The sequence below is a fragment of the Hydra vulgaris genome, chromosome 04, assembly GCF_038396675.1.
Source record: "Hydra vulgaris chromosome 04, alternate assembly HydraT2T_AEP".
In the NCBI taxonomy this organism is placed as follows: Eukaryota; Metazoa; Cnidaria; class Hydrozoa; order Anthoathecata; family Hydridae; genus Hydra; species Hydra vulgaris.
The window spans coordinates 39763548-39785971 of record NC_088923.1 but is presented as its reverse complement, the minus strand read 5'-3'; the positions used below and the strand labels follow the sequence as shown (position 1 = coordinate 39785971).

General features: G+C 29.2%; 3 protein-coding genes across 3 annotated transcripts; 2 read left to right on the top strand and 1 right to left on the bottom strand.

The window, feature by feature from the left end:
* Positions 1-10779: 10779 nt before the first annotated feature.
* LOC136079404 (zinc finger MYM-type protein 1-like) lies at positions 10780-12974 on the bottom strand. Its single transcript, XM_065795140.1, has 2 exons — positions 11583-12974; positions 10780-11427 (listed from the first exon to the last, which is right to left on the bottom strand). The coding sequence occupies exons 1-2, from the start codon at positions 12972-12974 to the stop codon at positions 10780-10782; spliced, it is 2040 nt and encodes a 679-aa protein (XP_065651212.1).
* Positions 12975-14590: 1616 nt separating this feature from the next.
* On the top strand, positions 14591-15385 carry LOC136079403 (zinc finger BED domain-containing protein 4-like). The gene has a single exon (XM_065795139.1). It carries the CDS (start codon positions 14591-14593, stop codon positions 15383-15385), a length of 795 nt encoding a protein of 264 aa, XP_065651211.1.
* Positions 15386-17862: 2477 nt separating this feature from the next.
* LOC105843177 (amiloride-sensitive sodium channel subunit alpha-like) lies at positions 17863-21355 on the top strand. Its single transcript, XM_065796329.1, has one exon. The coding sequence runs from the start codon at positions 17980-17982 to the stop codon at positions 19477-19479; it is 1500 nt and encodes a 499-aa protein (XP_065652401.1). The 5' UTR covers positions 17863-17979; the 3' UTR covers positions 19480-21355.
* The last annotated feature ends 1069 nt before the right edge of the window (positions 21356-22424 follow it).

Here is a 22424-nt window from a genome sequence, read left to right as displayed (position 1 = left end):
AACACTTACAAATTTAAAATAAAATCGTTGTTAACCCATACAGACATCTAAATAAAAATATATTTGAATTATAGTACGATTTAAAAAAATCACTTTTTATGACGAAAAACAATATTTTCTTTATTTTTTTTTGACGCTGATAACCTTATGAAAAAATATTACGAATAATCAATTAGGGAAGCATAATGGTTAATTAAATTGCAACCTCACTTCTAGTAAGGCAAAAATGAACGAGTAAAAGCCAAAAGATCATACTGCCCCGGCGATCAATGCGCCCCCATCTCCCCTACACAACACACATAAAAATATATAGTTTACTTACATTTAAAAGTAATTCGTTTTTTTTTTTTACGTAAATTATATTACGCATAAAACTTAATTACTTAAGTTAAGTTTTTAAATGAGTAACTGTTACTTGAAAAAGTAATTTACTTTTACAAGTAAAAGTTATTTGCATTTTTACTTTCACTTGTAAATGTAACTTACTTTTAATGGTAAGTCCTGTAAAGTAAATTACTTTGAAAAGTAATTTTGGTTATAATTATGTAAAAAATTTACATCGAAATGTAATTTACTTTTTATATCTAAAAAAAGTTATTTATGAAATAAACTTACGTAAATATAATATTTAAAAAACATAACACTTACTTTACAAAGTAAAATAAAATTAGATCATAACAACAACTTACTTTTACGTGTAAAAGTAACTAATTAGCAAAAACAGCTTACATAAAAGTAATTTGAAAAAATCGTTATATACAATTACAAATAAAAGTATATTTTGTCTTTGAAAGTTTATGCTTTACTTTGTAAGTAAGTAAAATGTAAGTTATATTATTTACCTTCTCAAAGAACAGTCATTTCATGTTGATTTAACATAAATAGGTAGGTATGAGATAGGTAGAGTAATGAGATAGGTAGCGTAATGTAATTATAGTAATGAGATAGGTAACGTGTAGTAGCGTGTAGTAGCGTGTCATAGCGTGTAGTAGCGTGTAGTAGCGTGTAGTATGAGATAGGTAGCGTATAGTAATGAGATAGGTAGCGTGTTCAAATCCATTGCCTGTTTGACGGCACTTCTTGGTAATACTTCAGGTAATACTCTGATGCATGTGGGCAGCGTTTGTGGTGGGGCATCGGGAAAGGAATTTTTATCATAAAGGGTAGTTCTATTATAATTAGGGGCAATATAGTCAACATGCGGTTATACCAGTAGTGTAGAGACGGGCTCCCTGCAGCATGAGTGCTAATAGGGACTGCTAAATAATCATTGATTTTTTTATTTCTTTTTTTTGTTGTTAAGCAGAAATAGGTTATTGGCCTGTGAAATGAAACTTTGGCGATTGGGTGGGGGCATAATTTCTAAGCTATGGGTAATTCATGCATGTGTTAACCTTGACTAAGTCACTGTACGTTCGAGCGCGCTTTTTATCCTTTTCAATCAAGTATTTTGTTATAGTTATATGACGCAATACAACATTTTTAGTATCCGCAAGAACATCGACTGCTAAAACAATTTTCAAAAAATTATAAGTTATTTAAACTATCTGATATAATTTATATGATTAAAGGAGTGTTTTTCAGATATAATCTTTTATTGCGTTTTATCATATATTTTATCTATTTGAAAACAGATGGTAAGCAAATCTGTTCAATCTTCTACTATAGGTTGTGGGCACCCTTATAAACTCCTTTTTGTTGCCTTGATGTCCAACCCGCACAAGAATGATTAGAAAAATAAAATCTTATTCAATTAAAATAGTGTTTTAGAATAAACTTGTAATTTTTTTTTCAAACTTTAGTTTGACTTCACAAGTTGCTTGTCGCAACTTTTTGTTTCCCGGACTCTTGCGATTAACTTTTCACTACTCTCCAGACTCAGAGCAAGAGCTATGAAACTTCCAGCATTTGTTTAAATTTAATAAAAATACATCTTAAAATTTTTTTTAGAGCCAACTGGAGAACTCCACTTTTTTGAATCTCTTTTTCTTTTTTTCTTTTTTTTTGATTTTACTTTGTCTTTCAGACTTTACTTTGATTTCACTTTGTCACATAGGTTATAACATTCAGCAAATGTTATATTTCAATGATGTATACCCAGTGGGCACAGGACCTAAATAAGACGTCTTTTGAACGTTCAAAAGACCTCTTTTTTACATCTTGTGCCCACTGGGTAACCTTTGACTTGTTAATTTTATACTAATAGTATGATTTAGAATCTCAAATCATTTATACTTTATACTATTTATTTTATATTTGTATCATTCATAGTATAAGTAAATGATATATGTATAATTATATTTAAGTATTTATATAATTATATACATACATAAATATTATGTTATTATAATATATATTGGTATATATTTATATCATTAACTTATATAAATGGGTAAATCTGCAGTTAAGCGGCATAAAATAATTTTATTTTTTCGCTTGTTGCAAGACTTGCTCAAAGTGGTGACTTTTTAATATAAATATAAGAAACATTTTAATATACTTTTTATTTTATTTTTTGTTATTTAATAGGCTGTCTACCCCAACCAAACCCTTAGTCGATGTTGAGGCACTTCCTTGAAGCAGCAGGCTATAAGATAGTCAATGTAGCAGCACTCCCTTGTAATTAAAATAAATTCTTGGCATAACCAACAGGAAGTAAATTAATATATATATATATATATATATATATATATATATATATATATATATATATATATATATATATGTATATATATATATTCATATATATATATATATATATACATATATATATATATATATATATATATAGATATATATTTATATATATATATATATATATATATATATATATATATATAGATATATATATATATATATATATATATATATATATATATATTACTGATTTAAATAACATCAAGATTAACTTAAAAAAAAATTTAAGTGAAAAAACTAAAAGAAATTAACTTAAAAAAAATGTGTAACTTTTCATAACCACAACAGCCGCTTATTTTAATTTATTTAATATAGCGAATTTAGTAGAGTGATTCAAAAAAGCACACTTTTAAATTTAAAATTATATGGTAGAAAGAAAAGTGTCTTGATGTTATTTCATCATATAGATGAAATAACATCAGATTCTTTTTTTTTTAGTAAATTTTTGTTACTTTTTTTACTTTAGGTTTTCAAAAATTTAAAGAAAAACAGTTAACAAAGTGTACATCACAATATTTAAACAACCAAATTCCAATCACGTATTTAAAATCAGGTCCGTAGCAAGCTTTTGTTTTTGATTAAGATTTTAACTTTATGTAACGACATGGAGCAAACTTCAAGCATTTATATATTCATGTTTATGTAAAGCTTTTCAAAAGTATTCCGATAATCGGAGTCTGTTAACTATATACCCCTAAAAAGTTTACAAAAATTCGGAGCGAAAGTTATTTTAACTCTTATTCCGTGAATAAGAAGTCAAATATTGCGGACTTCATTGTAAAAGTTTGTCGAAGAATAACGAAGAAAATTAAGTGACTTTAATCTACAAGATCATTTGTATTTTTCAAACAATATTATCAAATGAATTACTTTTTTCAAATTTAATTTTGTCATTGATCATTGTTTTTTTTTTATTACATAAAGACATTCTTTAAAGCACTTGCCTAAGAAACAAAAGATCCGTGGTTCAAAACCCACCTCTGGGCAAGTTTAGCAACATTGGTTCGGAAGAAGGCGTGAGCTTCCAATTAAATGCTCATCCGCGGTGCTCTGAGATAAGACTGTAACGACTTCTTAGGGGAAACTAATAAAATTAAAAAAAGAAAAGTAAGTTTAATGCAGTGGCTGATTTTTAACTTTTATAATTTTTTTTTTCTAAATTTGCCTTTACAAATAATTACTTTCCTATTGTAAAATATACAAATGACGGGGGCAATAAGAAGACAAAAATAGTCTTATTGCCAAGCCCCCAAATATCCGTACATAATAAAGTCATTAAAAACATGTCATTAAAAATTGATGACAATGTATTTTTCTGAAATTTGAGTTTGATAAGTTTATTTTAGTTGACAACTGTAGTTTTGTATTTTTTAGGAATATACCTAAAAAATTATTACAAAAGTTTAATTTTAAATTGATTTAAATACCACGTATACACACGTAATACAATTATACCACGTCAAAAGCAATGTAAAAAGGTTTCATTATTTGAAAATGCAACGATTCCTTTTTTCACCAAACCGATTAGAATTACTAAATCAACAGCATCTTTAACTAATAGTATAATTAATAGTTACGTACAAATGAGGTCTTTTATTGTGTTGTTAAAAACCATATTAAACTCATTTCAAGGCTTTATGGTAAAGAATAATATAATGATGTCTACTTGGAAAAAATTTGAGACATGATATTTATATAATTATGAAAAAACAATGATTTTGGTTAATAAACATACTTTTGGTAAATAAAACATACTTAAGTGCTAAACTTAAGTATGTTCTTATTTATATCACATTAGAAAGTTTAGGAAATGTTGAAACAACCACCTTATTTGATTTGGGTGTAAACTTTTTATAATCATAACCTTTAAATTTTAAAACCTGTCGACTTAAATTTAGTGTAAGAAAATAAAAAAAGAAAACTAATTTGTTGCCCTCACATTTGGGGTAAAGATGGTAAATGTTTAAGGGTTGTTTTTTTTCCAGGCTCCCATCACCACAAGTTTTGTTTCTTAATCTACGTATAAATCATTGCTTAGCTACTGCTTGGGTTATGCGAATATTACACAGTGGTGTAGCAAAATATTTTCGGCCAGTAAGCATACTGGTCCAGGTTAAAAGAACTAACAATTATGCCATTATGCCATTATGCCTTTAAAATAGTCTACTCCCATGGGTATATTCGCCTTCTCACTGCCATGTTTCAGCTTTGTCTGATTTCTTGACTTTACTTTTTTGCAACAGTAATGGAAAAAAGTAGTTGTAGAATATAAGTAAATTTACGTACTTATTTTATACAAATTATTATTAATTTTTCTTTACAAATTATGTAAAATGTAAGCTTATGTAATTTAAATTTTATTTTATCTAATTTATCTTTAATAAAGATTTGTAATTCCTTTTCAAATAAAAAACTTCTACTTAAAAAATATTATTTTATTTGTAAATTTAATTTACATTTAGCAGTATATTACTTTTATGTAATTTATTTTCACATTTAGGTTTTTTTTAATTTTAATTTTTTTTTTGTTAGTTACTTTTATAGGTAAATGTAAATTACAGTTTGAGGAACTTTTATATTATGTAATGTAATATTCAAAAGTAATTCACTTTTAAAATATAAAAGTGAACAGCTTTTTCATGTGACTTACTTTTACATGTAAAAGTAAATTACTTTTGATGTAATTTTTTTTCACATAACTTACTTTTGAAAGTAAAAAAACTTACATAATAAAGTAAAAGTTGTTTCAAAAAAAATATTACTTATAAGGAAATGTAAATTTACATTAAACGTTTAAAATTACTTAAGTAATTTACTTTTTGATAAAATTAACTTACTTGTAATTTTTTCAAAGTTAACAAAAGCGATAGAATTGATAACTCGCTGACATTTGGGAAGCATTTAGAACCAAAACAAGTATTTTATTTTGGCTTCCCCCTTCCCCACACATGCACTTTATTTGGATACTGAAGCCCATAATCAGTTTTTCAGGAATCAGGAGGGGATTAAAATTCAAGCTACTGTGTCAAATGCCACAATAACTCAAACTTATATACGAAGAACAACAGCTAGATAGGTAAAACCCGGTACACCTCTATAATACCCGGTACACCTCTATAATACCCGGTACAACTCTAATTGTTGCATATTTGTAGTAAGGCCAAACTACAAAGATTTTCAAGAGTCAATGCCTCCGCTAAAAATCTTCTAAGTTCCATGTCCTTTTTCATTTTTTATTTTTTATTTTTGCTGAGCTCACTTTCCCAAGATTTCAAATTATTCAATGAAGCTACTCATATTTATTTTATTATTATTATTATTATTGTTATTATTATTTATATTATTATTATTTTTATTATATTAACTCTCCTCTAAACTCCGAAACACAAACGTTATTAAACAAGGCCGCTGAGTAGAGAAACAAGTTAAGCGCAGCACTTAAAACCGCCTCTGTTTGTCGAAGTTTTTTACTTTTGTTAAGGCTCTAATTTATCACTGTCGTTTAGCCAAGCTGCTAAAGATCTCATTATATTACAAACCAATTTATTTAACTTCAGTTTCTTTAGGTACTTACCAAATAAAGGAGCTATGAAATATAAGTGACACATAAACTTTTTCAGACAACTTTTACGTTTTTAACGTTCGTAGTTTAGTGCAATGTAATTACCAATTAGGTGTAATTATATAATTACGCTTATTTGGTAATTATATAATTACACTATAATTAATTGGAGATATATTTACGGATTTAATCTTTAAAAATTGAATTCATTAAATCATAGGATTGTTGAGCTTCAATCCGATAAGTTAACGGAAAAGCCATTGAATGCTATAGCTGCAGACTGATCTTTTAATTATTTGAATTATAATTAAACAGAACTCTTATACATAACATAAGCACAGTGTGTGCGAGGAGAGAGAAGGGGTGGTGGGGTAGTTGATACTCAATTATATTTTATTTTGCTCTCCATTTTAAAGTCATAAAAAGATTGTTATGCTTGCATCATTAAAATTTTAGTAATGGTTATTTAATGTTGAACTTAAAATTAAAATAAACGTGTGTATTTTTTTTTTAATGTTAATTCCACCTCTTCAAGGCTGAGAAGGCCACTAGAGTTGAGGAGGCTACTTTAACCCTCTCTCAACTCTATAACTCCGAAACACAAAACTTGACAGACAAGCCCGCTGCGCGGAGAAAGAAGTTGAATGCGGTATTACAAGGGACTTAGTGAGGATCGAACTCGGAACTTCTCGCTTATGAAGCGAGTGCTCTACCACTACACCAATAGTGCATAAAATGTAGGTGTGAGCTGCTTTATTCGTTTACAGTGCCAGGTTGGAAGAAATTCAAAGCATTTTTTGAACAACAAATTTTTTTTAGGTAGTAAAAAACTTATTTGACAAAAAGAACAAAAAGTTTAATATACGTAAAATATAATTTACTAATGAGCTTTGCACAATGTAATCTAAAAGCTTATTGTAATGTAAAAGCTTATACAGAAATTTACTTCCTCTAAATCTTAAATTTAATAACAAACAAATTGTAAATAAATCCTTAGTCGCTGAAACACTTAACCAGTTTTTTGTAAATATAGGTCCTACTTTATCATCTAATATAGCAACTACTCAATCACACTTTAGTTCGTACTTAACCTCAACCAACCTTAATGTTATGTCTAATTATAAACTTACAGAAAAAGAATTACTAGACGCAGTCTCTTTATTAAAACCCAATAAAAGTTTAGGATTTGATGATATAAGTAGTAATGTCATTATCAAATCAATAAAACAAATTACAATTCCATTACTACATATTTTTAATTTATCTCTAAAACAAGGCGTTTTTCCAGATAACCTAAAAATTGCAAAAGTCATTCCAGTGTTAAAATCAGGTGATCCTTCCGATGTTACGAATTATAGACCAATCTCAATTCTTTCTTGTTTTTCTAAAATATTAGAGCGGGTTATGTATAATAGACTATATTCCTTTTTAAATGTTAATAATATTCTTTTTCATAAACAGTTTGGATTTAAATCTGGTCATTCAACTGATCATGCAATCACTCACCTTGTTCATGATATATTTAAAGGGTTTGATGAAGACAAGTATACCCTAGGTGTATTTATCGATTTAAGTAAAGCTTTTGACACTGTCAATCATCAAATCCTTCTATCCAAACTGAAAAGTTATGGTATAATAAATACTAATTTGTCCTGGTTTGATAGTTACTTGTCTAATAGAAAGCAGTTTATTTCATATGATAGCGGAAAAACGGAATATAAGTCAATCACCTGTGGTGTTCCTCAAGGATCAATTTTAGGACCACTTTTATTTCTCGTTTATATTAACGACTTATATAAATTTTCTAACATTTTAAACTTAATTTTGTTTGCAGATGATACAAACTTGTTTTATTCTAGTAAAGATATCAGTAAATTATTTCAAACAGTAAACAAAGAACTTGAAAAATTAACCCAATGGTTCAAATCAAACAAACTATCTTTGAACATCAATAAATCCAAATACACTTTGTTCCATCGTCTTCATAAAAAACAAGATATTCCATTAAAACTTCCTGATCTTTTTATTGATAACGCATTATTAAAAAGAGAGCAATCAATAAAATTTTTAGGTGTGGTTCTGGATGAAAATTTAACCTGGAGGGACCACATAGGTCTAATTGAAAATAAAATATCAAAAAATATAGGTGTTTTGTATAAAGCCAAGCAGTTTTTAAATCTATCTTGTTTAAAAAACTTATATTTTTCTTTAATTCATTGCTACTTAAATTATGCAAACGTTGCTTGGTGCAGCACAAACGCAACAAAAGTAAAAAAACTGTTTAGTAAACAAAAACAGGCTATAAGGATAATTACAAACGTAGACCGTTTCTTTCACACTCAAACATTATTTAATAAACTTAATATTCTAAATGTATATAAACTAAACCTTTACCATATTCTTATCTTCATGTTTAAACTTGATAAAAAAATATCACCAATGTTATTTAATTCACTTTTTGAAAAATAAACCACATATACCCTACCAGATTTTCAAAAAACAATTACATTCAATCCAAAACACATTATTCAGCAACCAAATTCTCAATTGCTAACCGAGGTCCTAAGCTGTGGAATACAATATTAAATAATGAGCTGAAATCTAATTATTCTTTAAACCAGTTTAAAACAAAACTTAAGCAATTACTGATGATACATGAAAATGAATTAAAGTTCTTCTAAAAAGCTTTTTAAACTAGCAAACAAAAACAAAAATTAACCTACTAATTACTCTTTAATATTATATTTAATATTCTAAACAATAGTCTGCTATTGTAAATGTATTTCTTATCTTATAAGTTTTGAATTTACAAACGATTTTTTTAAGTTTTATTATTTGAAATACTAATTACTAAAAATATTGTAAAATTTTATAATTTCAATTTTTATTAAAAAAAGTTATTGTAAATTATTCTTGTAATATTAATACTTATATATCATCTTATTTTACTAATCAGTTCTTAAATATAAATACTCTTTGAATTACTAAATATTTTAAACGTTATATATTTTATTTTTTGCATTTTGTTAAAACATTTTATTTGATGAATATGCATTTTTTTGGGGGGGGGCTTAATGATAAGATGAATTTTGTCTTCTTCAAGCCCCAGTCATGTAAATATTTGTTTTTATATATTACGAGTGTAAATTATTTTCAATCGGCAAATACAATACTAAAAAAAAAAAAAAAAAAAAAAATCAATTTACTAATGGGCTTTGCACAATATAATCAGCATTAAATAAAAATGTAGCGGGAATTGCCGCTAAATTATATAAAGATATAATAAAAACGAAAAATAAATTAAGCAAAGTTTAAAGTTATAAAATTTCAGTTAAAAAGGTGAAAATCTTAAAATTTTTGATTTTTCTGTTTTAATTGCTTTAAGATCAAAATTTATTACAGAATCTTAATTTGTCATCAAAATTTAGAAAAAAAAAACAATTTAAAGTTCAATTTATCCTAATGTTGGAATAAATTTTTACTCTTAGCAACGCTCTTAGCAAACATGTTATGGAATTATAACTAGGGATGAACCGAAGCTTCGGCTTCGGCTTCTGCACGCCGAAGCTTCGGCATTTTTGCCGAAGCTTCAGCTGCGGCCGAAGCCAGGTTTTTTTTTGCCGAATTATTGACTTCGGCGAAATTTTTTAATTTTCTAAGCTATAGCCTGGAATCTTTAATTACGTAAAAATATTTTTTGGTACGTCACAGTATACTGTGACAAACCAAATATGATAAAAATGAAACCAGCTCCTGGTCTTGGGTTGTGGCAAGGTTGTGCGCAACACAAGGGCGAAAAGTTGTTTAGGGTGGCAAAAAACGGAACGAGAACAATAAAAAAAAAGTTACTTTAGTTGAAACACATAGATTTTTTATTTTGATTTTTATATTCACTAAATAAAAACTGATTTAAACTGTTACGTTATAGTAAACTTTATTTCATTAAATTTAATAACCCAAATATTTTCTTCAGCTAAAATTTGTTGCTAATTTAAATCAAATAAAATTATGATCACTCGACCTTAGTAACAAAAATTATAGATGCATTAGGTAGCAGGGCCGTCTTAAGGCCATCGGGGGCCCTAGGCTAGACTTAATTTGGGGGCCCCCTTTTTCCTTAGTAAAAAAATTAAATCAAATACTAAAATAGGAAACATTTATTAAAGCAATGATAAAATTTACATGTGACGTTTACGTGATTTTTTTCTTGAAAATTCTTTAATAATATCATCAAAATCAATGGTTAAAAGAACATCTGATTTAATTGACATTAACGACAAACAGTTCAATCTTTCTTGCAGCATGGTTGAGCGGAGTTCATTTTTTAAAAGTTTTAGTTTTGAAAATGATCGCTCGCCAGTGCAATTTGAGACCATCATTGACAGAAAAATTCTAAGGGAAATTTCAATATTTGGAAAAGTTGATTCCAAGTGGTCTCTTTTTAATGTTGAGTAAAATTCTGTAAATGAATGTTCATCTTTTGAAATATAATATTTAAATTGCTGGCACTCAAAAAAAAGTTAATTTTCATTTATGTCCTTCTTATAAATTTGTGCTAGGTTTGAACAATGGTCTTTTAGTTCAACATTGGCAATTGTTTGAATGTTTACTAGAAATCCGAAATTGTCATTGATCTTCTCATATGCTGATGTTCTTTTTTCTAAATTTGATGTTAGTGAATCAATAACAGGAAGGTATGTTTCAATTTTGAATTTATAACTTCCCTGAAATTCCAATTCTTCAGCCTCACCATCAAAGAAGGCCATACGTCGGCTTCTTTTTTTTGTTCTTTTTGAAGAATCTCTGTAGTCAGTGTTTGGAAGCAAGATTTTGACTTTTTCCTGGTAATTCTCAAATTGACTCCTCAAATCTTTAATGAAATGCAACAATGACTTTTGAATCCGAACTGCAACATCCAGGTTTAAATTTTTTTTCTGTAAAATCTTCGATGTTTCATTAAAATGACAAAGAATATCATTCCAGAAAATTGTCAGAAAAACAATCTCAAAAGTGTTCATTTTCGTGATGAGGTTTTGAGCATCATTTTGAGTTTCTTTTGACTGACTTATGTCCTTGATCAAAAATTCAAGTGCTTTTTTAATCTCATCATAACTGTCATGCAGACAAGTCACAGCATTTGCACGTGCTGACCATCGAGTTCCAGAAAGCTGTTTGACAATTTTTTTGCCTTTGCCAACAAAAGACAGAAGCACTTGCCAACGATGAGTTGATGCAGAAAAAAAGTTGTAGAGGCATTGAACAAAAATAATAAGTCAAAAATAATAATTGCTTCTAAACAACATCCAGCTGCACTGTTGCCAACCAGATTTAAAGAATGTCCAGCACAAGGAATAAACAATGCTGATTCACTTTTGTCTTTAATCCTCTTTTGTAGGCCTGAGTACTGTCCTGCCATATTTGATGCATTATCGTATGACTGCCCACGACAGTCAGATATTGAAATTTCATTTTCTTGTAAAAAATTCAAAACCACTGTTTCTAAATGTTCAGCTCCATGCCCGTGAATGGGAACAAATTGCAAAAAACGCTCAACTGGTGCCAAGTCTTTAACATATCGAACTGTAAAAGTTAATTGATCTACATGTGACAAGTCTGGAGTTGAGTCAACGCTGATTGAGTAGTATTTTGCTTTTTTTAATTCAGAAATTATTTCGCTCAAAACTTTATTTCCCATTAGGCATATAAACTCCTCACAGATATTGGCGGAGAGGTATGAAGTATTACCTTTTCCAGAATTTCCATGTTTTTTCATGTGTTCATGTAGGAATGGCTCAAACTGGCTAAGTAACTCAAGAGTTCCTAAATAATTACCATTTTGCTCTGAACCAATGGTTTCATTGTTTCCACGAAATGGCAATCCTCTTGATGACAAGAACTTTACAACTGCAACAATTCTTTTCAGCACATTTTGCCTGTACAATTGTTCGTTGTGTAACTGTTTTATTAATACAGAGTCAAGCTGGCCACTTTCTCTCTGCCGACTGGAGTAATTAAGCATATTTTTGTGATGTTCAGAACCATTCTCGTGTCCAGATATACATTTTAAGGCATTTTTCCAGTAATCAAATCCAGTTGTGGAAAAATTAGAGTGTTTGCTGGAGAATAAAGTACAAGCAAAGCAAAAAACAGAACCTGTTGAAGGTGAGTATAATAGCCATTCACGATTGACAAATTCGCCATTGTGTAGTTCACGTCTAAAGCAAGATTTTGATAAGTACTTTTTTTGTCCGCAACTCAACCTTTCCGAATTTTTGAAGCTCCCATCATTGTTCTGGCACATGGACGGGCCATTAGAAATCCAAAATGATTGAGCTTCTTGGGATAACTGATGCCACAATGCTGGGTCAGTTTCTTGAGTAGTTTTTGTTGTTGCGTTTGGATAAGTTTTAATTTGACTTGATTCTGGCACCTGTGCTGGTTCTGACTCTTGCTCTGGTTCTGGCTCCTGCTCTGGTTCTGGCTCCTGTTCTGGTTCCAGTTCCTGTTGAATTTCTAGAGTTTCATTTGGCAACAAAGCACTATCAATGCTTACGAAATTTGAAGTTGGACAAAGAAATACATCTTCGGAGACAACAGGCTTTGACTTTTGTACCAAAAGAAATGATGTCAAAGGAAGATATTTTGAAATGTCTTCTTTTGCTTTAGCGGCTTTTTTCCTCTTTGCAGCACCACTTTGATAAGTCCGATTAGACATGTTAAATGACTTTTTTTCAAAACAGATGTTTTAAGTTGATCACAGCAATTTCAAATTTAATCTAATGGGATATTTTAAGTGCTTGTATTTAACACTTCTTATCGGAAAATTTATGTTTATTTTCGGACGCATGCATGCATTTTTGCTTATCAAGAAAAAAAAATTCCCTAGGGAGCCCCCAAACTGAAAAACTGATACTTTTCTAAAAATAATTTAAAAAAATCTTATCAAGAAAAAAATTATTTCCGAGGGGCCCCCAAACTATGATTTCTTCAGAAAATTTAGAAATATAATTTTATATTTATATAAATTTGAAAAAAAATCCAGACACATTTTGGGGGCCCCTAAAAATCGGGGGCCCTAGGCTGCAGCCTACCTAGCCTATGCGTTAAGACGGCACTGTTAGGTAGTCGTAAAATATTGAAAAATAGTTTAAATTAACTTTTTCTAACATTTAATTAATAATTTCTAAAAACCGAGTTATATTAAATTATATATTTTTAAACATTAATTTATAATTTAAAATTAAATTCGGAAAAAAATCTAGTATTTGAAATTACTTAGCTGTTACTAAAACCTCCGGTTTTTATGTCATAAAAAACATAGCGCACGAAAGTTGAGAGATTCTTGAAATTTTTAAAAAAACTATACAAATAAGTTAATTTTAAAGCACAAAATAAATTTTATTTAAAATTTTTTCGTGCAAATGAAAGTTTGTTTTACAATGATTATGTCATAAAATAATACGCAGAAAAACTCAATTGAAATTTAAATCAATTGCGTTTGATTTTTGAATTTGTACGCTGGATCATTAGTAAAAGTAAATATACCTTCCCTACAAATATAGGTTAATTGGCTATTTACTATTTCAAATTATTTTTTAATTTGAATATGAATATTGTTTATTTCAGTAAATATTATTAAAGGTAAGAAACTAATTAAACTTCATATTTCAATTTTCAGAATTGCTATTATAACTTTTAGTTATCCATTAGCGCATTATGGCTACCTCATCGCGACGTAAAAATCCCTAATGGAATTATTTCAAAGTGAGTGATGAGGATGTTGGCAAAGCAACGTCAACAACGAATTTACAAAACCATCTGAAAAAAATGCATTACAATATACATAGCATGATGCTTTCTCAGACGAAGACTGTTAACCACGAATCTTCACCAGATCAAAAAATCTGTAAAACAATTTTGCACTACTCAAACAATATGCTCAGATAAAACAAGCTCTGTTGAATCAGTGCAAATCATTACCAGCACAGCCACATATGAAGCGCAGGGATGCTCACATGTGTCTAATAACTCAATACCTTTTTTTCAAAGAGCATCCAAACAGGTAACTCAGATAACTGTAACTAAATTCATTTACTATTCAGAATTCAAGATGTTGTGACGGGATCGGGGCAAGTCTTGTCAAAATGAGGGGGAATGATACATACTTCTATCACTTAGATCCGTCACTGGTCATTGTTAGTTACTAAATAATAATTTTTATTCGTTGAATTTGTTTCAGGTCTCTCTGCGGGAGAATTTGCAAAGAAAAGAACTGTGCCAACTTGACAATCCAAAGGCTCAAGTTATTACCAAGCTTATTGTAGAAATGATATGTTTACAAGTTACACACAGTCAGTTTTAACTGATAATGCAGCCAATTTAATGGCTGCTATTAAAGAGTCAAATTTGGGCGATAAGCATCTGCCATGTCTGATACATACATTACAACTTTGTATTCAGAAAAAGATCTTTAGAGAACAAGGAACAACAAGTGATGCAATTGCTGTTTTTCGAGCATTTGCAGGACATTTCCACCACTCATCCAGTGCTGTGACTAAATTAAAGGAAATTCAAATTCAACTAAAATTGCCAGAGCACAAAATATTTCAAGATGTTTCCACAAGATGGAATTCAACATACTATATGCTTGAGAGGTTCATTGAGCAGAAAAAAGCTATTGCATTGTATTGCATTACCAGAACTCAAACAAATGCAAAGAATCCTACGGAAAATCAATGGCAACTTGCTGAAATGCTTGTTTGCATATTAAAACACTTCGAAAGTGCTACAAAAGAAATGAGTAAAGAAACTGCATGTACATCAGAGACTATACCATTTATCTATGCAATGGAAAAGTTTCTTGACTATGCTTGTGACACGACAACTGAAATCAAAACTGTTGTTTATAAACTTAAGAAAAATTTTAACTGTCGTTTTCAAAAATACAAGGATAATGTTGATTTGAAAGTTGCAATAATGCTTGATCCTCGTTTCAAGTTAAAGTTTGTTGAAGAAACGAATCATAATAGGTTTAAAGAAATACTCTATCTAGACTTCTACCAATTTTGTTCTGAGTCTCATTTACAACAAGCAAAAGAAATTGACTTCAGTGTAGCAAAAGTGTAGTGGATCAGACTCAGAAGGATCATTAAATTCATTTTCAGAATCTAAACTTCCTGAGTCCGACTCAGATTTTGATGACCATGGTTCTCCATTAAAAAAAAAACTAATGAGCATGGACATATATAGCTTCTTCCACCAATTCGGTGCAAATGAGTATGCCCTACAAAATTCAGAAAGTTCTGACGGACGGAGAAAAAGAAAAAGAAGCACTAGTTCAATGGGAAAAACTCAAACAGTCAAAGAAAAATGGTAAGAAAAAAGAATCTATTTATGATTTACGTGTTGCTTATACATTAAATATATAAATTGAATGGAATTACATTTCAATTTCTATATTTCATGTTACTTTTTTAATTTTATGAAATATTTTTGATTGCCTATGCCCAAAATTATTTATAATTTACCAATAAGCAATTTTTTTTTATCTCGTTCTTTATTCTTTATAGTTCAAAAGACGAATAAGAGTCTTCTTTTAATTTGTTTAGTTGTTTAAAGATTAATACTTTTAAAATATAAACCTAACATTATCACCTATATTTTATGTATCAGCACCGATGAAGTCAACTTCTACTTTGGCCTTCCAATACTGCCAAAGAATGAATGTCCTTATAAAGGGTGGGGTGCATACCGTAACACTTCCTCTGATAAAGATACTTACAAGTTGGATTTGTCAAAGTTTTCAAAGAAAGTTTTGTGTGCGCCTCCTTCATCCGTAAAAAGTGAACGTCTATTTAGCACAACTGGAAACATATTTGAAGCAAAAAGAAACAGACTATTACCAGAGCATGGAGAACAGATTGCATTTTTAAACTATAATATGCCTACTTTCATTAAATAAATTATTATTAAGAAAATAATAGACTTCGTAGTTCGACTGATTCATCTTTTTTAACAAAATTTAACACTAATACCAAATTTTATGTTCTAATTAAAATAATAACTATTTATGCATATGTTTGATGATAGACCAATATTGGAAAAGTGTTTCAAGAAGCTCGTGCGCTAGCGCTCGAGGTCCATATGAACATATGACTTTTGCCGAAGCTTCGCCTTCGACAAAGTAGCTTCGGCCAAGTATCAGCTTCGGTACATCCCTAATTATAACACCTCTATTGCAATTTATTTCTAGTGCAATTCATTCCCAATTTATTTTCAAGTATTCCTTATGCACTTAGCATAACTGAAAGAAAAAATTTTTTTCAGGAATTAAGTCAAGGCTCTTGCTAGAATAATACCGTATGACCAAACGCAAAATGTGAATGAGTGTTAAAATGGAATTATTTGGACACGCTGTCCCAAATCTACTTATTGTAGCAGAAAAGTGCTTAAATCGGTGTGTGTTCTGCCATCATAAGTTTCAATGATGGTATTAATGTTATTGGAAATTTTTTTTATGGTTTGAATATTTCACTTGAAACTTCTTTGGAAAAAATGCATTTAAAAGTGGGCATAATAGATTGAGCTATTCATTAGTTGTAATAATTATTCATTTGTTATTAATATTAATTCATTGTAATTAATATTCATTGTAAATAGTCATCTAATATTCTAAAAAGAGGTCTAAAAAAAGAGTTTCTATGAGAAAAAAAAGACATCAAAGTAAGCAAACCCTATAATAATGGATCCCATTGAGTTAGTTCTGTTTTGTTTTGCGTTAATAAATATCTGATTTTTAAAGTTTTTTCACAGAACGTGTTTTTTTGTTGTTTTAGTTAAAGCCGTTTAAATAATATCTTCTTCAACACTTTATCAAACTTCTTGAAATTTTCAATAAATGTTTGTTACTAATATACAAAATGATCTTCACGGAAGAGTCTTGCTTATTCAGATTCCTACTAATAAAAGATTGAATAGGCGAGTAAGACTGTGAAAATCACCACTTTCATCACAGTTTTACTCGCAAACAATCAATATTTTTGCAAGTTTTGATATTTTTAATGTAAAACTGGCACAGATTGCAGTTTATATTGTTATAAAACAACTGTGCAAATTTTAAAGTTTAACAGTCACTCTTTGTTAAATATTTGTGTAAACGATTTGGCCCTTTTTTGGGACCAAATCAACTTTTTCAAAACAATAGAACCTTTTACTTTTTAGTCTGAGTAAAAGGTTCTTTTGTTGTTATTTTTGTTAATTTTATGCTAATAATTAAATATTCATTTTATACTAGTTAAAACTAAATAATCTAAAAATATATGTTAGTCAATTTCCAATGTCTATGAAAACTGAATATTTGAACGAAAATCGTGTTTGTTTACAACAGCTTACTTTGAAGCTACCGTAGCGGGTTCTTTTTTATAAATTATGAATTTTGTTAAAGAGAATTAAAATTAAAATGTTTGCTTTTATAAAAAAAAAACGTTTTTTATTGTCAAAGAAAAGTAGTTCGCATAAAAGATTTTATTTTAATGTAGTTATTTACAATTTGTTTTATTGTTATATATTTTAAATGAAATTAAAATTCTGAAAGTTTTGAGATTTTTTGCTTTTTTTTCTTCAAGTATTGGTACAAATCGTTTTTGCATGTAATAAAATAAAGTATTTTTGTATAATTACAAACATTTGTAGATAAAACACGCAATGTCAATTTCTTGAAAATGGATTACCTAAATCTTTTAGAAAGAATCCGATCATCGAAGGTAAGGAGAATAAACAAGACATATATAGATAAAGACTTTTCAGTATATGATAATTTAAGTATCAGAGAGAATCATTTTCAAGATAAAATGAAAACAATAAAAACAAAATTACATTCCAGTATAACTTCGGCACATGGCTGCTTGGTGATTTTTAAACCCAAAACTAAACTAGGCAAACTAATGTGGTTTTTTGTAATACTGTGCTGCTTTGTTTTTTGTATTGTGAACTTAGTCAAAATTACCAGGGAATATTCAAGTGAAAACCCTGAAGTTAAAATAATAGAATTATACGAAAAATCTCCTACGTTCCCAGTTGTTGTTATTTGTATTGAAAATGCTTTAAATTCGAGTATTAAAGAACACATTATAAGTCTTACTGGTGAAAAGCTTGATCAACTTGATAGCAACCTTAACAAATTTATAATACATAAGAACTTTAACTCTCGATTGATTAATGAGTTCGGAAATCGTTTAAACTCGACTCTTGTCTCATGCACGATTGGCGTTGACGATTGCTCTACCCTATTATCTTGGTACCAAATATGGCATTTGGAATATGGCCTGTGTTTTGCTTTTAATAGTGGTTTTAACATAGAAGGAAATGAAGTTACGACACGTCGCGTTTTCTTTCCTGGTTACTCGCATGGACTTAACTTGCATTTGAAGCTCGAAAAAAACGAATACAACGATAAGCTAAAAACGACAGCTGTAAGAGTTTTTATAACTCATCAAGGGGAATATTTATTTCCGCCAAATGAAGATCTTTTATTAACGTCGGGATTTTACAATTTAATATCGTTTCAGAAACGATTGATGAATAGAGAATATGGTTCAAATAAAATGTGTCGAAAAGATAAAGTAACAAAATTTTCTAATTTTTCGCTTAGCCAACCCTTGATAACAAAATATACTCAAAACTTCTGCAATTTAAATTGCCTTTCTGAAGAAATAGCTCGGAAATGTATGTGTGTCGAATATGATCGACCAGTTTTAGAACAACACGCCCAAATACCCAAGTGTAATGATGACGCATATACTAAGTTGTGCATCAAGCAACAATACTCGTATTGGAGGTCTGGTAACTCTGAATGCTTACAGAAATGTAAATTAGAATGTTTTGAAGTAAAATATGAGCCACGCATCAACCTTCAAAAATATTGTTCAAATGATTCGTGTGAAAGTGACTTGAAATTGTCAGTTAATTTTCTTAGTTTTAGCTACTTGTTTTACCAAGTTCACAATAATAACGTTTTTGCGGAGTTTTTAGGTCTTGCTGGTGGAATAATTACTTTTTTAACGGGGTTTTCTATAATTAGCTTTATTGAAGCATCCTTTATTACTATACAGCTAGTTATAACAATTTTATATATGCGATGTAAAAATTTTAAAAAATCATGCGATAAAACTATAACTTCACGTAAATCGTTTGTTACTTGTCAAGCCTCATTAGAAGTCTGAAAAACAAAGATTTTTTAAATTTAAATTTGTATTAATAAACCTTTTTTGTCAAATAATGTTTAAAATAAAAAAAAGTTTCTAAGAAGGAAGATGTGCGTTTATTTCCGGGCCCATAATATTTTTCAAATGTACATTGTTTTATGAGTATGAAACAGTAACAGTGAAAAGGTGCAACTCTGGAGAATGAAAATTCGCGCGTAGTTGAGTTGTAATTAGTTAAATAAGAAGTAATACCTTACTTTACCAATAACAATGGTAAGATTTGTGGAAAAAGAAAGAGATGAAATTATCAGAACGAGAATATAGAGGCTCAAGCTTAGCAACTAAAACACGTCCAACGACATTTAGAATGAGATTTAGACCTTGTTTAAAAGACAAAAGACATTATAATAAGAATCATGCAATTAGTAAGACAATAGAATTCTGTACAGGAACGAAAAGATTTATAGAGGTAGAGAATAAAACTAGTAGTAAAAAAATTGCAAGCAAAGTAAATAAAGAAAAATTTTAGCAGATGCTAACTTTGCAATGGAATTAAAGAAAATTCAGTAGGACAAGATTACCAGAGAAAGCGTAAAGTATTACGTAAAGTATTACGTAAAGTATTACGTAAAGTATTACGTAAAGTATTACGTAAAGTATTACGTAAAGTATTACGTAAAGTATTACGTCAAGTATTACGCCAAGTATTACGTCAAGTATAACGTAGAGGACTCAGTAATACTTAGTAACGCCAATAATGTTGCAATAGTTGCAACATTGTTAGTGTTACTAAGTATTGCAATAGTTGCTTTCAATATATAACTAAATATTGTTTGGAGTAAAAGCCGCCAGCTACAGTAAATCATTTGAACCTGTCACAGAAAAAAGATCAGTTCAGGATCAGCTGTCTGTTTTTAGCAATCAAAAAATGATCGCTGTAATTTTTAGATGCTATAGGAGTAAAAACTTTAGATCATTATTATTGATAAGAAAAAAATATGTAGAATCTAAAATGGGATTTTATGTTACCCTAGAATTTATTTGAAAAAGAAAAGCTTATGGATTCAATAGTAAATCTAGATTAAGACGTCTCTTAAAGGTTTGTTTCTTTATTAGGCCTTATAAACCCGACGAGATGCACACGATAAGACTGGGAAGAATTTGGTTAAAAAACCCTGCGAAATCTTTGTATCTTTGCAGAAGCTTTGTGATCTTGCTCTAACTGCTGGTCAATTGAATGAAGTAAAATCTCAGGTAAAATCGATTCGTTGTTTGAATTTTTCAGCTTGACAACTTTTTGGTTAAAAGCTCTTAAAGCAATTAACTTTTTCAACCTCTCACTTCAATCAGTAAACTTAAATGATGAGATAAAGTTAAGAAAGACTATTGTTAAGAATCTAAACAAAATGAGATTTTCCTTAATGAATGAAGATTGCAAAATTCATAATTTCCAACTTCATTAATGAAGCTCAATTGATTGCCACTATTATAGCATGTTATGATTTTTTATCAGATTTTGTACAAAATACAGCAAGCGAAAATGAGGAAGTGGAAAATCTTCCACAAAAAAGCCAGGAACAAAGCTCCTTTTCACGAAAACGAAGAAAAATAGTTTGATCTGCACGTACTTAACACGACTCCTAATTCTTTTATTCATCTGTCACGAGACAATTTTAAGCTGCAGAAAAGAAAAAGTAAATTTTCTTATTTTTATAATTGTCAGAATCTATTAATATGCTGAGTAAAGAGCATTTGCTAATCTTTTTAGTCAAAATTCTCACTTTTATGAAGCAATTGAATGTAAACTACCAGAAAGGATAGTCTCTTTTCGAATCAGTATGCTTTTTGTAAAGTATTTTCAGCGCATTTCCTGTTTCAGTTGTGCAGGTTTCCATAGAAGACTGTTTTTTATTTGTGTTTAGTAAGATTATTCTCGTGGCAAGTCAAAACGGTGCGTTTGCAACGAAAAAGAAAAATTTTGAAAAGAAGTAGAAAAGTAGTAAGCTTTGTAATCAAAATGGAATACTCTCTTAAAGGTTTTAGATAAGTTGACATATATTGTAACTCGTTAAGTTCTCAATTGGAAACTTTTCTAATTGAGAACTTAATGAGTTACAATAAGTGTCTCTTAATAGTAATATTGTGTCTCTTAATAATGCTATTTAATTCTATATATGCTCTTTTTCTTCTTAATTAAAATTTTTTCAATTTAAAATCTTCTTTTTAAACCGCAAAAGCCCCATTTTGATTATAAAATTAATGTTTTACTAAAAAATTCAACCAGATATTTTAGCTTCAGATTGCGCTTGATCTTACTGCAGTAGACAACTTGCATGATTTAACAGATCTTGCACAGGTACCTCGCATTATGATTTCGTAACCATTATATTCTTAGGGTAGCATAGTTGTTTAGCTTGTAGTACTTTGCGATAGCTTGAATAAAGTACAGCATTGTGCTTCTTTGTATTATATACATTTGTATTTTCCGCGGAAAATAATCTAGAGCATGCACAAAGAGCGTTAATTAAGTTTTGATTGTTTAACGAAATTTCCAATTCTGTAACTTTGTTTTCCTTAATGTTATTTTATTTACCTAACTTGTATTATATGGTGGGTGTTTAATAAATATAGTAATAATTTATAATAATTGGTGCCTCAGGTGGAATGGAGTTCGGCTTAATACAAACAATATCGTGTTAAAGAACAAAATCGTCCTTGAGTTATTACTTTTACAAGGTTCGAACACATTGCAAAGTGTTATCTTGAAAAAATACTTTACTAACATAAATGTAATTTTAAATGTAAAACATGAGTTAATTTAAAAAAATAAATTTAGATTTTTAGGTCTTTATTAAATTTAAAAGAAAACTAAAAAACATAAAAATTCTAATATTCAAACTACATTTTCTTCAAACTTGATGAGCTACTAATCTAGATGCAAGACGCAGCCTATTTCAAACTCA